Source organism: Parasteatoda tepidariorum, chromosome 3 (assembly GCF_982258835.1).
Source record: "Parasteatoda tepidariorum strain Cologne lab strain chromosome 3, Ptep-v5.0, whole genome shotgun sequence".
NCBI classification, from domain to species: Eukaryota; Metazoa; Arthropoda; class Arachnida; order Araneae; family Theridiidae; genus Parasteatoda; species Parasteatoda tepidariorum.
Window position 1 is genome coordinate 121,104,466 of NC_141757.1, and position 17,250 is coordinate 121,121,715.

The window sequence follows — 17,250 nt, forward strand, 5'->3', positions numbered from 1 at the left end:
ATATTAAATATAATAATGAAATAATAATAAAACTGATAACATCTCAACCAATATCAAATAGTCGAAAAACTATTATACATAAAGTTCATTCTCATGTTTGTTTAAATTTATGTATTGCTAAATATCTAATACAGCTATTTTATCATAAGCATGTGGTTTTCCAAAATATATTTATCAAGATATATTATTTTGTAAGTAAATATTTTGTTTTATAGTCATTGTGTGAAATAGAAGACCTTAAACTTAAACTGCATAAAGAAGAAGCTGATAAAAAAATTCTGCAAGAAAAAATCCAAATGATTGTAAGTAATTTTTGTTTTGAAGTGACTTATGTGCCTCCAATAATTTCAAATTCATAGTTATTCTTTGTGCATATGTACAGTTTTTGCAGTGTAGAGTTTTTATTACAACTTGTTTGATTCTGTTGTTGTTGCACTGAAAATTTTTAATAATTCTTAAAAATTTTGACAGATCCATAAATTTTGAAACAAGAGAAAAAAAATTTAAGAATCTAAAATTATATGAGATTCAAATATTTTTGTTATGTTTAACTGAGTATTTTGTTAATGTTAGCAGCTGAATGTAGATAAATGAGTTTAACAAATACAATACTTTTTAAAAACTAACTTTGAATTAAACTTTAGAAAAAGAATATATGTCAAAAGATAATTCCATTAAGCATATGATGCCTTTTTAAAACTATCTATAAAAAGAGTCACGAAGCATATATGAGTTTAAGCAGATTTATTTAAACTTATTTTTTATAAACTTGTTTCATACCAAAATAATTTTTTTTAATAGGATGTGGTTGCAAAGCCTTCTACCTGTCCAATAGGTGAAAACAACCTACTAGAGTCTTCAGAAGTAAGTTTTATTTAATTTTTATTTTAAAAGTTATTTATATATATTTTTTGTGATGTGTTTAACAAGTTGTAAAGCTTATATTCATTATTGTTGTAAGATAATAACACTTATTAAGAGTTATATTAAAAGAAATTTATTATTATCTTCTACTATTGAAAGTTAATTCCTTTATTTTGTACATCAACTAATTTATGTATGGTATTGTATACTTTTAAAATTTTCCTTACAGTCAAATATTCTACCAAGCAAATCAGAAAAACGAAAGAAGTCTCGAAAAAGAGTAAGATAAATTTATATTAAATTTCAAAACAATATAAGGGAATGAATTTTATATCATTACATTAATATTTTATAAATAGTATTTCTCAATTCTTTGAATCTAGCTTTAGATTTTGTTAAAATTTTTCTTTCATAAAAATGTATCTTTGTTATTTATTAGACTGAAAACTATTTTTATAACAATAAAAATAGTTTTATTTTGTTTTGATTTAATTTGTTACATTTATAATGACAATTAAATTGGTTTTGTCATTTTAAATTTATTTTCCCTTTTTGAGTGCTTTAGCAGTACTTTTTCTACTTCCTTAAATATTAATAGGCGATCCCTAATGTGCATCCTTTTTTTTTGCCTAATTTTTAAACATATTTATTGATGGTGGTCATTACGGATCAGGGTCTGTCCCCAAAATAATAATATTCTAGTTTAAAAAAAAATAGATTTCTGGAATATTTGGAAAATATACTTAATAGTTTTCTAAATAAACACCTGGAGCATCCATACATGGGTTTCAGTGGTAATACTTCTGTTTAAAATCATCAAATGTATTATCCTTTAAGACTCACATCACAGTGGTTTGAATCTCAGAAATCGGTCTCAAAGTGTTGACCTTTCAAAATTCCTTGGCAACAAATAAGAACTGTGCTAGAGATCAAGAAAATCCTTCACTAATAATGTATTATTGTGATTGTCCTGATGAAGCTGCCATCAGTCAACAATATCTGGGCTTGTTTCTTATCTCTTCAGTAATTATGATGTCCCACTTTCCCTTTTGTCAGAGTTCTAAGCAACCTTTGCATGTGTTCTTTTAAAAATTATTTTTATTATTGACAGCTGAATGAAAAGTTCCTCAGTTTCTAAGCATTCTTAAATCATTTTTAAATGCTTTGTGCCATCTTAAAACTTAAGAATGAGACGAAGTATCATCTTTGAAAGCATCTGTCAGCGTTTGGAAATACATTTAAATCAAGAGCCTTGAACCAGATTACATATATATGCAGTTCCAAATGTTTGAAATTTTAAATATCAGCTTATTTCTTTTATTTTAATGTTATATTTAAAATTATTATTATTTTTTGCTTTTTGCAGTTAAAGCAAAGTAGTTATTTTTGTTTTGGAGTAATAAATATGAAATAGAGAACCAAGTTTATGAGTTAAAATTTATAAATTTTTTGTATGTTTTATTAAATGTGGACAGCAATTAAATGCACTGAGCTCTCGTTTTGAAAAACTGGGGTTTGATTCCCAGTGATGGCTTGAAGCCCACCCAGCTTCTGATTAATGGGTACCAGCTTATATTGGAAATAAAGGCAGCTTATGCACATTGCCACAATTATGCTGTCCATAAATTGTGGAGCTTTACCCTACATGACCTCCCTGTTTCTATTGCAGCAATACTTTTCTCTGTATGATATATTTTGCGTAACAAAAATATGCTTCTTTTGGTTTTCTTGTTAAACTTTATTTTTCTGTTCTTTGATATTACTCATTATTTTCAACTGCTCATCTTTTTTTTTTCAGGGAGGTTCTGGAAAGAAATAAATCTAGCAAGATAGCTCAAATAAGTCCTACACAGAGAGAGTTTCTCTTGCAATGAGGAACTACTGTATATATTTGTGTAGCGTAACTCTTCAGCATACACACAAGCTGCTTAAATTCTGTATCAAATATGCATTCAGATGCACTTTAAAAATATAGATTGGAAACAATCCTGTCTAGCATTCTTTATTCATTATATTTTCTCAATCTATGAAATACAAGTAACTTCGTGGAATTGTTTTTTGCGGATTGATTTTATTAAAATGTAGTGAAAGCTTACATATACAGAATAACTGCTATGTACATTAATTTCTTTGTTTGTAAATTTAAAAGGATCACTATTTCTGCATTATTAATGCCAAGCCTAAAGCGTTGTGACTATGTATAATGCATTTAAACAAAATATTTTATGGTGAGCATTTACAAATAACTGCATATTATATTTTTTTCTGAATACATAAGATAATATTATTTCCATTACTTATTCTTCTTAACATTATGGTTGAAACCTAAATATAAATATTTTCAGTTATCATATTTTACCTTTTTTTCTTTCAAGTTCATAGTCTAGCAAAAAAATTTTTGTTATATATTCTGTTACAATATATTATGTTAGGCACAGTTTTATGAATTGATTTTGACAATTTTAATGTTCAGATTTATTATTCTACAAAACATGTTGTAGATGTATATACTAGTTGTTACCTATTTTTATATAGTTATATATTATAAAATCTACTTAATATTTATTCACTCTTTTTTGCATGAATGTAAACATTTCTTATTTTAGTAACTAAGTAACATATGTTCTTGTTTTTTTTTTTTTTTTTTCAATTACTGTGATTTTTATAAATCCTTTTTTTTTTTTTTTAAGTTTAAATATAGTAATATGTTCTAACAACGAAAACTGGCAAGTTAGAATTCATTAATTAGTAACAGCTGAGTTAAATATACATTCAGAATAGTCAAAATATGCACTTAAGAAATAGGAATTATTTTGATGCTTTATGATGTACAATTTTAATGAAATATTTAAATTTAATTCCTTATTTTTAATTTTTCTTAAACTAAGTATAAATTCATAAAATGCTAAACATCTAATATTTTGCTTACTGAGAACTTTTTATTGAGATTTTTTTAATAATTCGTCATAAAATGTTTTCGAAAAATATCTTCATGTTTATAATTTTTTTTTCTCATTCATGTATCATGTATTGTTAACTTCAGTAACAGCATTTAATATGTTTTCTTTGTTAATTAATTTTCAATGATAAATTTTAGGCTTGGAAAAGTTTCCTTTTTATTTGTATGTATATTCCCATTACAAAATAGGTAATACATATTGTAGAAATAATCAATGCTTTGTAACGGTATTTCCTAAATTTGTCAAAACATTTATTGTTAATCTAGTTTGTTTTAATGTAAATGCTTAGAAAATTAAAACCATAAAAAAGTCATTGTTACGTTTTCAGTTTCATAAATGATAAATTGTGTTCCTATTTTTAATACACTACTAGTTTTTTCTAGTCACAAAGTTTGTTTTACATTAAAAACTTTTCGTCTTTATTTTTCACTTGAAAATATTAGCTTTAAGTTTTATTGTTTATAGAAATTGGTGCTAATTGCCTAGTTTAGACAAATCCTCTTCGACTGAATTGAATATACTTATGTTTATTCATCATTTTTACCTTATCCAAAAAGTTCTTAGTTTGCTGGTACTTTTTTTATAAACTTATAAATTGCATATTTATGATATGCATATATGGCATACTTATTGGTTTAAATAAAACGTTACGTTTTCAATATACAATGAGCTTATTGTAAAATGACAACAGTTTGACAAAAAGAGTTATAATAATTTTAAATAAAAACAAATAGCTCTTTCACATTTAAATATGCTCATTAAAAGTAATTATATTAAAGTTTTGAATTTATCACATAAAAATACTAAAGTGTCAAATTATAAAAGTATATAATAATTAGAATTTTTTTTCTTTCATTTTAACTATAGAAACAAAATTTCTCCCATTTTCTTCTAATATAATTTGTTCTGATTTTTAACTTATTTTTTTTTAAGAAACTTCTCAAAGCATATATTTTGTAAGTTTGTTTATCTTGGACATTTTTATTAATTCTTTTTTTTAAAAATATTTTGAACCATTTGTGTATATTAAGCAATTATTTACATATTAAAAATATATATTTTTCATTTTATGGAAACCAAAAAAGTTTTTCACTATAAAAATTTTAAAGATACAAATTGATACAATACAAGGTTCTTATTCCCCCCTTATTTTTAATAGTTTGTTCTTTCTTAATAACATTTTATTTTCATTTAATAGCTTTTAATGTTCTAAGTAAAGACGTATTGACAGAATAACAAAATTAAAATTGTTTTTTGCTACCTTTAAATACATTTTCTTTTATCTCAACACATGCAATTTGTGAAAACTAATACACTCAGTGTATGTTATTGAGGTCATGAATTTTTAGAACATAAAAATTTTTTTAATACACTAATTGTATCAAAATAAATTCACGATTTTTTCCTCAGAAACATGCTAAAAATATATAGCAGATGTCATAAGTTTGATGATCTAAGTATTTGAAAATTAAAACTACATAACTTCTATAAAAACTTCATTCCATTAGTATTAACAAAAATTTTTTTTTATCCTATGGTCTCAATGCATGGGAGAAGATCTGGTTTCAATTTATTTATTTGAAAGACATATCTAAATTTAAATCTAAATAAGGTAGATCTAAACAAGTTAACTCTTATATTGTAATACTGTTAAAGAGAAATGTATTTATTTTTTCTATTTTAATCTCAAGTTTACAGTTTTACAGTCTTACAGTTTTTTTTTTTTTATCAAAGTTGAGTTGTTTATTTGATTATAACTTATTTATATTGTATTCATTTGTTTTATTTATGTTTCTCTGTGATATTTTTTTATGCATTTAATTTGTATACATAATTTTTAACTTTATGTGTGTAACTGGGATATTGTATTTATAAATAACTAAATGAATAAACAGAAGTCTAAATATATATATATATTTAAATGTCATTTTTTAAAATTTTAGATATGAACTGAAAATTTCAAATATTGCATTTTCATTTCCTTAAACATGTTTTCATTTATTAATAAAACTATGCGACTTAATTACTTAAATTGTTATTAATTTTGTATTATTTGCATTTAGTTTTATTAACTTAATAATAAAAATATTAACTATTTTGATAGTTAAAAAAATTATTTTTACCCTTTATAAGGTTGCAAGATGTATACTTCCCATTAACTTTATTAATTTTTTTATTAAGTGTTTATTAGAAGCTATTTTTCCACTTTTGATATTTACAGCCATCTGCTGATAACTTCATAACTCGCACACACACAGAAAATTAAAAACTTTTTATTTATTCAGAAATACAAATTTGTTTAAATATTAAAATAATATAAACAAATTTTGCTTCATGAAAAATTTTATTGCCTAAAAATTACATGCATTAATTACAAAGTAGTTTATAAATTCTTATTATGAAAACTTAAATAATTCATTTTTTTTTTTTTTTGTTTCTGAACATTGCATTCAGTAATTTTTTTGCTTTTCTATGTATTGTAGCATGAAATGAAATTCACAAATATGTTGTAAGTTGAATAAATGTAGCTATGACAACATTTCTGTAATTTACTTAATTTATAGAAATGTTTGTGTTACCATTGAAGATTCAATAAAATGTACACAATTTTTACCCGATTGTATTTTAGAAATTTTGCTATATTATTATAAATTGGCATTTTTCAAAATTCTTTTTTTTTTTTAGAAAAATTAATCATATACTATTTATGATTTTTTTTATTTCAAAGTATGTGTGGCAATCAGTAGAGTAGAATAACATATTTTTATTATTGAAAGACGAGTTTTTTTTCAGTTGAAAATTTCACGTGTTTAAAACCTTTAAAAAAATCTATAAAAAATGCTCCGTGTCATCCGCACTTAACTGTAGAAAACCTTGGCTTTCTAAAGTTACTTGTACTATTATATTTTCTTAAATTGATAATTAATGGGGTTAGTCACAAAGAGTTCTATATGTTCTTTTGAAAATTGCAACTATCAGTATTAACAGGCTGTATGATACACTAAAAGATCTCTTCTGAAAAAAAAAAAAGAAATATTATTATTTGATTGGTATGATGTCTCTTGATTTATCAACATAAAAATTAGCAGTCTTAATATTTAATGTGTGTAAGATTTACAAAAAATTATTTCATTAAAGAAAATTGTTAAAAGTAATATATCTTTTTGCCATGCATATTTGTGAAAGTATTATAAAGTATTTCTATAAAGGAAAAAATAAGATTCTTAGATTGACTATTACAACAAAATCCAAATCCAGTGGTTTGAAAAGTTAATTCATATGAATAGAATTTTTTTTTTAAACTTTTAAAAGTTGCACTAAAAGCACACATTAAACTTATTTACAAAATTTAAACTTTAACATGATATTTTAAAACATATTTTTTAAAAACGTACTCAATATTACCTAAATATATTCCTATAAGCATCATATGCATGATCTTAGTTTTTTTTTTAAATAAAAAGTAGTTGTAGCATAGAATTTATTATTTTTAATATTAAGTTATGAATTAGCCCAATTATGGGGTGGAAAACAGTAACAGTAAACATTACAGTATTTAAGACATTACTTAACTAACATGACCTCACTGGTCAGAGCTTTGTTCTTTGTTGAATGTTTTCTATTCAGACACACTACAAGGCGCTTCTAGTTTAAGTTAAAAGATTTCTAATTTTGTTGAGTTGGACTAGAATAACTATGAACGAATTCCAGCTGCAATACATCTAGTTGAGGATACAAACACGGTTCTTTTTTATTCTTGTGTAACGTTAAAGTCCTATCTGTTATTTATAATACAGAACAAAGTCTATTTTATAAATATAATTGTAATTATCTCGTTGCATAATTAAATAGCTGCTAAGCTTTGCATAATTAATAAACTTAATTTTCATAAAAATAAAATTATTAAAGTGACACAGGTCCGTTCTGTCTGCCAATAGTAAAGTCCTTGTCTGAAATAGATTTATACTTGTTTGCTTAAAATTTGATTAATGGAATTAAAAGCTAAGGAAACTTCAAGTTTGAGTATGAATTAAATAAATTAAATCTCAATTTAAAGTTCCAATTCAGCAATCACTATTCTGTCCTTTATTATTTTGAAAAATTGGAAATAGATTATGTCATTAATTTCATTCTACAAATATAGTGATTCAGATATAGGTTTCACATGTACAAAAAATTATTTTCGAAGTGCTTTTTTAAAATTTCATTTAGTTTCTTTTGTTCTTTTTTCAATAAGAACAAGTAACATTTTTGAACAATTTTTTTATTGAATCTTAAATTTCTCAGTTGGTTTTTGGTTTAAATTAACCATACTGATTTGTAATTTACAGTCAGCTTTCTTTTATTATGTCAGGATTCTTCTATTCAGCTAAAACGTAATTTTATGCATCAATTGATTCATTGAAATATTCTTTCAACACTAAAATAGCGTAATTATTATAATCATTGAACCACAAAATAAAATTTTTTCCTTCTACTAAAATATTTGATTTCTTTTTTGATTAAATTATGCTTAAATCAGAAAAAATGTGTTAATTGTGCTTTTTTATAGTATTATTTGTTAACCTATTTTATTGGGACATTTGTGATACTTATATTTAGTTCTAATATGTTAAGTTTAATTATTTATAATAAAAAAGCTTATTTTGTTTGTAGTGTACTGGAAAAATTTGTTTTGCCCTTTTATATAAAGAATAAAGCTTAATCAATATTAATTTATCTGTATTTCTATTTTATGTTTAACACTATAACTGTCAACACGCTTGAAGGAATTTGTACAAATATTTTATTATCAGTATCTGTGTATCCATTAAATAACATTGCATGACAATGAACCTCACTCCACCCCAAAGATCATGAACCTGTTTTTCGGAACTCTCTCATGATCGGAATGCCACGATATTTCGATCCAAACCAGGCAATGTCTGAACTGTTACCCCTGTCTCCAAGTTTCTAGCTTCCACACAAACAGAAAATAACATGGAAAATTAGTTATCTCTGTGGTAAAGCAAGCAGTTTGTACCCCTGACTTTAATTCTTTTATCTCTTTAATTAAGTTAATCTAATTACGTTAAAGTTTCTAATTGGTGTGGGGGCATACGGAGTTAGATTGTTTCTATCTTTATTCTTTTTATGATACATTATTAATGTTACCTGCTTAAAAACTTTGTTCGCTTCAAAAATATATAAATAACAGTCGACATGTTTTGAGCCCTCAAAAACAGGCACCCATTTGTAAGATTTTGATACATGGTTGGTTGGTGTCGTATCCTCTATTGAATCATATTTCATGGTGTGCTTGAATAGTCTTTGTTATTTCTATGGCATTAAATGAATACAAATCCTCTTCTGTGGGGTAGTTTAAGAGGTGAAGGCCTGCAGCGATTGCAGGGCAGTTAAAAACAAGATATGGTGTCCAGAGGCGTATCTATGGAAGGAAGCGCCTATGGCAAATCTCCCACTGGCGCCCTTCCTAAAATATTTATAATCTCTTTTTTTATGCGATGCGAAATAAAAGCGTTGTTTGAAGTATTTAAGCCTTTTGGCAATATTGCAAAAAGAGCCGCGGTGGCTCAGGGGATAGAGCATTCACCTTCCAACGAGGTGAGCCGGGTTCGATTCCCAGCGATGACTGCTCGACACGATTTCCGTATCCGGCTTGCACCTGCCACGGTGCTGACGTAAAATATCCTCTTTGACGGATCATTGGTTACCCTTGCCGTCAGACTAACCGCGGGAGGCTTTCGTGATCCTCCTCTCCATGTAACGCAAATGCGGATTAGTTCAATCAAAAAAGTGGTCCGCGAAAGCAAATTTCTCCAAAATGCTCGATACAGGCGTTCTCTTGTCTTCTGAATCGGGTTCAAAATTACAAGGCTACGAAGTTGGACATCAGCAGTCGCAAACTCAAACAATTGGATCGGCTGTTCAACAACGTTTATAAAATTTTCCAAAAAGATTGCAACGCAATTTTTTTAATAGATTAATAAATAAAAAAAAATTAACTACAACAATAAAATTATCTCTTTTTAATTATAATGCATTCAAGTGTGTTCGAAATCAGCATTAGTTAGAAATAAAAAAAAAGTCTGCTTTATCATATTTAAAGAAGATTCTCTTGCGTTTCTTCAACTGTCAATAACAATTCTAACAATTTGTTAAATTAAGCAACAAATACAATTAGGTAGCAAAAATACGCACGCACAACAAATGTCTCTGAATTAAAGAAGAACTATAACATAACCAGACGATTACCCATTATTTTCAAAATTTAAACTGAATAAAATTAATTGTTTTTAGAAATAATCATGCTTTGCTAATACCAAAACAATAAAATCATCGAGATATAACAAATTCATTAAAGATCACAGTGTAAATAATTACGATTTGTTATGACAATTACAAATAAAATAGCTACAATCAAATTTTATAACTTCGTTAGCTTTTTATTTACAAAAAACCGATGGTCTTAATATAATTAAGTTTCACAAACATTATATAATAACCGATAATAAGAAAAAATATACATATAGTAATTAATACAGAACTCTAGACAAAATAGCGACAATAATACATTCTTTAATGAGAAATAAATTAGAGGAAGTTGACGTCTTAGTTTAAGAATATCTAGAAATAATTGATTTTTTAACAGTGAAAAAAAAAGGCAAAAAGTTAAGAAATAGACCAAAAAAAAAATCAAATTATGAAAAATTTTCTTCGCATCAGAATGGAACAAATTAGAGAGAAAGCAGAAAAAAATTAAACAGATTTGAATCACAAGTTTGTAGACGTTCGGTGCGCAAAAAAATAAATAAATAAACGGACTACCCTGATAACTTTTGATATAATAATCAGATCTTCACGTTCTTCTCATGTCAATGGTTCAAGGAGGTGACTTAAAATATGCTAATTAATAAGTGCAGGGACAATATTTCAAGTTACGAAATCAGACACTAAAACGTACTTTCTCTGAATAAACATGCCATTTTTTTGACTGATTTGGATTTCTGTACCCCTAAGTATTGGGGGTAGTCACAATATGAGAAGTAATTCGAGAGCTTTTCAATCGAATTTCAAAAAAATTTTCCCATAACTATAAAGGTCCTTTGTTAAAAAATATCTTTTCGTAAATATTTATTATTTTATTTATAATAGTCGTAAAAAAATTCAATTGTTAGATGTACATTTTTTACATTGTTTTAAAAAATACTACATTCTAGCGAAATTGATCAAATAGTCAAATTTATAGTCAATAGTCAAAATAGAAATCAAATTTTAAATATCCGACTTTTTTTTAATTCTATTTCTCAGGAATCCTAACTCCATATTCAAACAACATGAATTTAGACCAACCTGTATAACAGGGAAAAAAACTTTTTTTAAAAAAATAATCAAAATTAATTAGCTTTAAAATTTGCTTTTTAGGAAGAAGAGAAATATAAGTGATTGGAATATTTGAGGAAAAGAGGGCTTTTTTTGTATCTTTATGAAAATACATTATAAGAATGCGTATACTTCATTATTTAACAAGGTCTAATTTTTCAATATTTAAAATGCTTATTGTTTTTTTTATATTCTTAAAATAAGGATAATTATTTAATGAAAAATAATTATTGTGATTGTTACTTTATTGATTTTTTTTCAAGTAATATAATATGTAGTGATATAAACATAATGTAAGTGATATGTATTGTAAAAGACTTATAAAATTAAAAAAAAAGTAATTATTTAATCTAATTTTTCTTTTCTTTTTTTTTTTGAAAAGGGAAGAAAATTGTAATCTGAAATAAAATAAAAGATATAGGGGAAAGAAAGATGACAAAATTTTGCACCCGAGATGCTATGGAAGCGTGTTCCATAACTCGAAGAAAGGTTGATAAATATTAAATAAATGTAATTTAAAAGTACAAAACAAACATGTCTTTATGAATTAAAAAAAATCAATTTGTAAGTAAAAGGATTATTGAAACTTACACTTAAAGCATTGTTCCTTAATATAACCCTTCAAAGAAAAGAAGGAAAAAAAACAAGTGGTTAAACTCAAAATCTATTTATGAATAGAAAGAGAAACATTTATCGGTTGTTGGAAACTATTTGCTGAACGTAATGAATGTTACGTAATAAACGCAAAATTATTTACTTATCGCAATTATTTTTCAGGAAAATTAAGAAAATATATTCCCACTAACATTAGAAATTTTAACATTCGTTGCTTTTTTTATTACACATTATTTATAATTATAATGCATTAACGAGTATTTAATTATACAATATATAATTATTAATACAAAAAATCTATGTGCATATAAAATGTACTGTCATAAAACAGTAACAATAAAAACTAAAAAATATTATAAATTCTAATTTATAGCATTAAAAGGAGGGAGAGCAAATGTCCCACTCGATCTACACATACAGAGATGCTAACTTGCAACTTAATGGGGAACTTCTTTCTAGTGGTAGCAAAATTTATGTTTTGATGTTTTATTCTTGGTTTATGTAAATCTGATTTAAAATTATATTTTTCGCCACTACGTATGTATAATTCGAAATTTTCCATGAAATACAATTTTACTCCAGTTAAGAATTTCAAATTTTACCAATATCATCTAAAATTTTGCAAGGTTTAGTTTTTAACTCTCTACCACTTAATAAAATATTTCGGAGAAATCTTACATCCCTGCATATCGACATCATTTCTAGAAAATATAACGAACTCATATAACGCTATTAATAATTTAAGTATAATGCATTAATTTAAATATTTAGGAAATGATTACTTACAATCAAAGAAAATCCTTGTAGTACACGTTGTTTTCTTAAATCTATGAACCAACTATAAAAGTCCAGAAGCTGCATCAAAATAGATTATAAAAATCTAAAGACTTTAAATATTTGATTTTCTTGGCTTAAATCTTGAAACATTAACTAAAACGAGCAGAATTTTTTGTATGAGCACCTAACTACTTATAACGCCTGCCCTTTATTTTTCAAAATAGTGGAAAGTATTCATTATTAAATCGTTCCATTGGTTTAAATTATTTGTAGAGCGAGTCATCAGAGGAACCTCCTATTTTTAGTATTTCACACTTTAGTGGCGGTGATTCCCACCATGGGTGGTAAAAATCTCCTGTTGAGGAAGAATTTACGCTAATTTATAGAAGGGGCTCTACTTGAAATCTATTCAGCAAATTCCGAAAACGTTTTTCAAAGAGATTTTAACCCCTGATAAAATTTAAGATTTACAAGCATTTCACTACAGAGTAATTAGTCTAAGCAAGACTGGGACACCCCATGGTTTTCACATCTCTCTGTCCTCTGGTCATCACCATCTGGCCATTTGGTTTTTCTGCCTGAAGGGGTTCCATTCATTTCCTCCCCCGAAAATCGTTCTTTTAACTGGAGGTCTCACTTTCCTTAAGATAAGGGGAGAAAAATTTCTTTACGTTTGTCACCAACTTTTGAACTTCCAAAGTTTCTTTCGTTCGCCTTTCATTTTTTTAGTCTGTTGTACTACTAATTTCTTCATATAGATAAATATTTTAAATTTAAAGATTCAGCTTATATTATTATAATTTATATTTAACGTATAGCATTTTCAATTATACATAAATAATATCAAATAATCTAAGTAGAAAAGCATTTTTTCCAAATAAATTATTTTAAATTTAATTGACTGTCTAAGTAAACTATTTTAGATAAACGAAATCAATAAATATTATTTTTAGGATTTGTTTTCTGTTTTTATCATCTTATTATAAAAAAGGACACGATTTTAAACAAATACGCTATGTATTGCCGAGGAAAAAGGCATTGACTTATATCTATATATTTGCTACTCAAGAGCTATAACATCATACATAGTACTACAATACACATTCAATACAATTCTACAATATACATTCTTAATGCTAGTACATATTCCATACTTTTGTAATCTAAATTATGTTATTAAGTTAATTATTTTACTTTTATATGTAACCATGATTTTTTGTGGCTATTTTAGTGTTTTTTTTTCCCTTGTGCAATATTATAGTTTGACTCTGAGTTACAGTTTCAATAAAGTCTTATAAATAATGTCTTGCTTGTTTATAATATTGGGAACTTCAATATTTATAACTCTTACTCGTGAATAACCCTTCTGAATGAACATTATTAAACTGTTTATTTTATCATCGTTTATACCTGGAAAAAAAAATTTTTTTTTTCGTTTTCCTCAAAAAATTTCACGTTAAGTTTGTGCTTTATTTTTCGTTTTTAGTAGAAAAAATGAAATTAATAATGCACTAAAAAAATAAAATAAATAAAATTAACTGTAATTTTCTATAATAAATAATGAGCTTACATTTTGTCTTTTCATTTTATCAGCGATAACTTAAATTCTTTCTATTACAGCTTTGACGTATCGTGAAGCAATAAGAAGCTACATTTTAGAAAAAAATAAGTTTAAATTCCTTTTAATTTAAATATGGGAGCCGCGATGGCTCAGGGGATAGAGCGTTCGCCTTGCAATGAGGCGAACCGAGTTCGAATCCCAGTTGATACGAATTCCGCACCCGGCTTGCACCGACCACAGTGCTGACGTGAAATATCATGGAAATATCCTCAGTTGTAGACGGATCATGGGTTAGAGTTCCCTTCCCGTCAGGCTAACCGTGGGAGATTCTCGTGGTCTTCCTCTCCATGTAACGCAAATGCGGGTTAGCTCCACGAAGGCAAATTTCTCCAATTTCTCGATATAGGAGTTCCCTTGTCTTCTGGATTGAGTTCAAAATTACAAGGCTACGGAATTAGGTCGGCTGTTCAACGACGGTTATAAAATTAAATATGGGGCTAAAAGTCTTTTTGTCAAAGGATTTTGATCGACATTAAATGTTAAATATTTAGGAAATTCTCTGAAATTAAAAATATTTTTATTGGAAAGTATCAAAAAGTTAGTAAAGAGAGTTATAATTATAATTATTAAAAACTCTGCATTATTCTTTAAATTACGATATTATAATTAAAATTTGGTTTTTGCCGAAATCATCGTAAATATAATAGTAGAAAAGAAAAAGCTACTTTTAATTACTGATTTATTTTAGTATTTATCTTGAATGTATTCATGAATATAAAGTTTTTTTTATTTATTTCGAATCCTCTGTTGCTCAACTTGAAAGTATAATGAAAGAAAAAGTGTCTAGTGAATGAATGCAGAAACGTGTATGAATTGTTATTACACAGACGTCAAGTTGTTTAAAAAGAGGGGGTATGTGGAATGTTTTTTTTCTTCTTATTTCCCCCATTTTTTTTTAATGTTGAATCCAATATAACAACTTAGATTTCCCGCGCTCTTCGAGTTATGTAAAAGCGCTGGAAACCTTGGCCCTCCTATTATCCCTAACTGAGGTGGTCTATGAGTTTTCAAACGAAGTTATTAAAAAAATGAAAAACAGTGGGAGGTTAAAATTGTTTAACGCTCGTCACCTACTTTGTTTTTATTATTAGCGGTTCCCTTTCATATTTCACTCCCCCAGTTATAAAAAGAGTTCCTCGAAAGACCTCGATGTCTTCTTTTCGAGCCCTCGAGGAAAGGTTAAATGTTGGATGCTTTTTTTAATTCTGCCATAACTTGAAAAAAAAATTAGTAAAATTTTTAATTAAAAAAATAATCGTTGATGTTGATTGATTTTGCGCCTTTTTGAAATAATGCGCCCATGGCATTCGCCATACTTGCCATACCCTAGATACGCCACTGATGGTGTCATGTGTCAGTTCCACATTAAGACAGTTGCCACAGTTTTGATATTTTCTAGTCCCATCTGTAGAATTTTCATGTTTTTATGATGTTTTGTTCTTAGTCTGATGGGAGTAGTGGCTGTCTTCCTATCGATGTCAAGATTAGTTATTTGATCGTGGGCTTTGATTTTTAAAGGGGTGAATAGTCTTGACTTTGTAAAAGCATTTGCATCTGCCAATGTGGTTGAGATTGTATTTTGATTGAGATCTCTGGCATTTTTTGCCAAGGAATCAGCTATTTCATTGAACTCTAGGTTCACATGGGCGGGAATCCACTGCAAGAAGCATTTTTTCCGGAAACGCTGAAGTTGTCCAAATCGTTTTATGATATACAGGATTAGGCTTGAGGTACCTTTGCTGAGGGCCTGTAAGGCAGACCTGCAGTCGCTGAAGATGGTGATACCACTAAGCTGCTTCGAAAGTTCAAGATTGATGTACGTTTTGCCGTAGAAATGGCTATCAATATTTTGATACATGAATGAGAAGAAACAAAAGTGATTTGAAATATATGTTCGTTAGTAAGAATACGAGAAATCATCAATTGCTTCATTGTTAGAATCTTGGGTATAAATTCAATTTCAAGCGTGGTGATCACGAATTCGTGATCTCAACGCTCGTGATCTCTTCTCAGTGTATAGGAATGTACTTCGATTCCCCCCCTTTCTTATTATATTTCATATTTAACTGTCAAATTTTTTTTAATAATTTCCACGAGGCTTTTTTTCAGAAATATGTTCAATGCAGTTTTTAGTTCCACATAGTTTCATAACTTAAAGGTTATTTTAATCTGTTTAAAAATCAAGACACAGATTAACGTATTTCCTTCCCTATGATTTTCCAAGTGTTGCCATAGGTTGAGAGTTTTGCTCTGCGCCACCTGTAGCCCATTTCGATCACCAATGGTTATAGAAAATCCAAAAGCCAGACGTGACCAAATATTATGTATTTTTAATTATTCCAAAGAAATATTGTAAAATAATAAGATTGTGGATGTCTAATAATATCTTAATAGTTTTAAGGTGGCGTAGAGCAAAACTCCCACTTCGCATGCTTTCATTAGTAGCGCGTGGAGAGTCCTAAGAAGGAAGTGCGTTAGTTTCTGCTCCCCAGATGGCTTAGGCTTAGTAGCCCGCTGCCACCTCCCATTATCTTTAATCTAACCTAGGTCCTCTACTCAATCTCCATGTTTCTACCCACTTTCGTAATTTCAAATTTTTAAGAAGAACTGAAAGACAATTTTCCTTTCAGTAAAATAAATTAAAACGCTAAAAAACCATTGTCACTGCGTGCGTAGAGAAAAGCGAATCCGAATTTGGAGTCGAATGATCGAGAATTTGATTAGCGAGTTTTCTCACGGCTGAAGTAATTTTTGAAAGCAGTAAGAATGGCCGCTAAGATGGGCACTCAAAGACAAGAGTTGCGCAGTGCAAATTTAAAAGCTTTATCAATTGTTTTTTATTGTTTTGCTGGTACAACATACATTTGTAGGCTGGTGTGCTTAACTAAGGTTTATCAACCTTTGTCAAGTAGGACAGATAGTACAACACAGAGAAGAACATCATGAGGAATGCATCCAAGGTTACAGCGGGAGTCGAACCCGCTACCTCTGCGCTTTACAGAGTGATAGGCGGTTGACACCGCTCGGCCA

The 17,250-nt window shown here is 27.6% G+C and overlaps 1 protein-coding gene across 4 annotated transcripts in view; it reads left to right on the plus strand.

The window, feature by feature from the left end:
* The window catches only part of LOC107455790 (uncharacterized), a 49,926-nt gene extending 43,489 nt beyond the window's left edge, over nt 1–6,437 (plus strand). For all 4 annotated transcript variants that reach the window (XM_087160011.1, XM_016073499.5, XM_043052080.3 and 1 more), the window contains 4 exons: nt 216–302; nt 802–864; nt 1,094–1,144; nt 2,663–6,437. In XM_087160011.1, the coding sequence (XP_087016137.1) occupies nt 216–302; nt 802–864; nt 1,094–1,144; nt 2,663–2,683 (222 nt within the window). In that variant the 3' untranslated portion in view covers nt 2,684–6,437. The remainder of the gene's footprint in view (nt 1–215; nt 303–801; nt 865–1,093; nt 1,145–2,662) is intronic.
* Nucleotides 6,438–17,250: the final 10,813 nt, after the last annotated feature.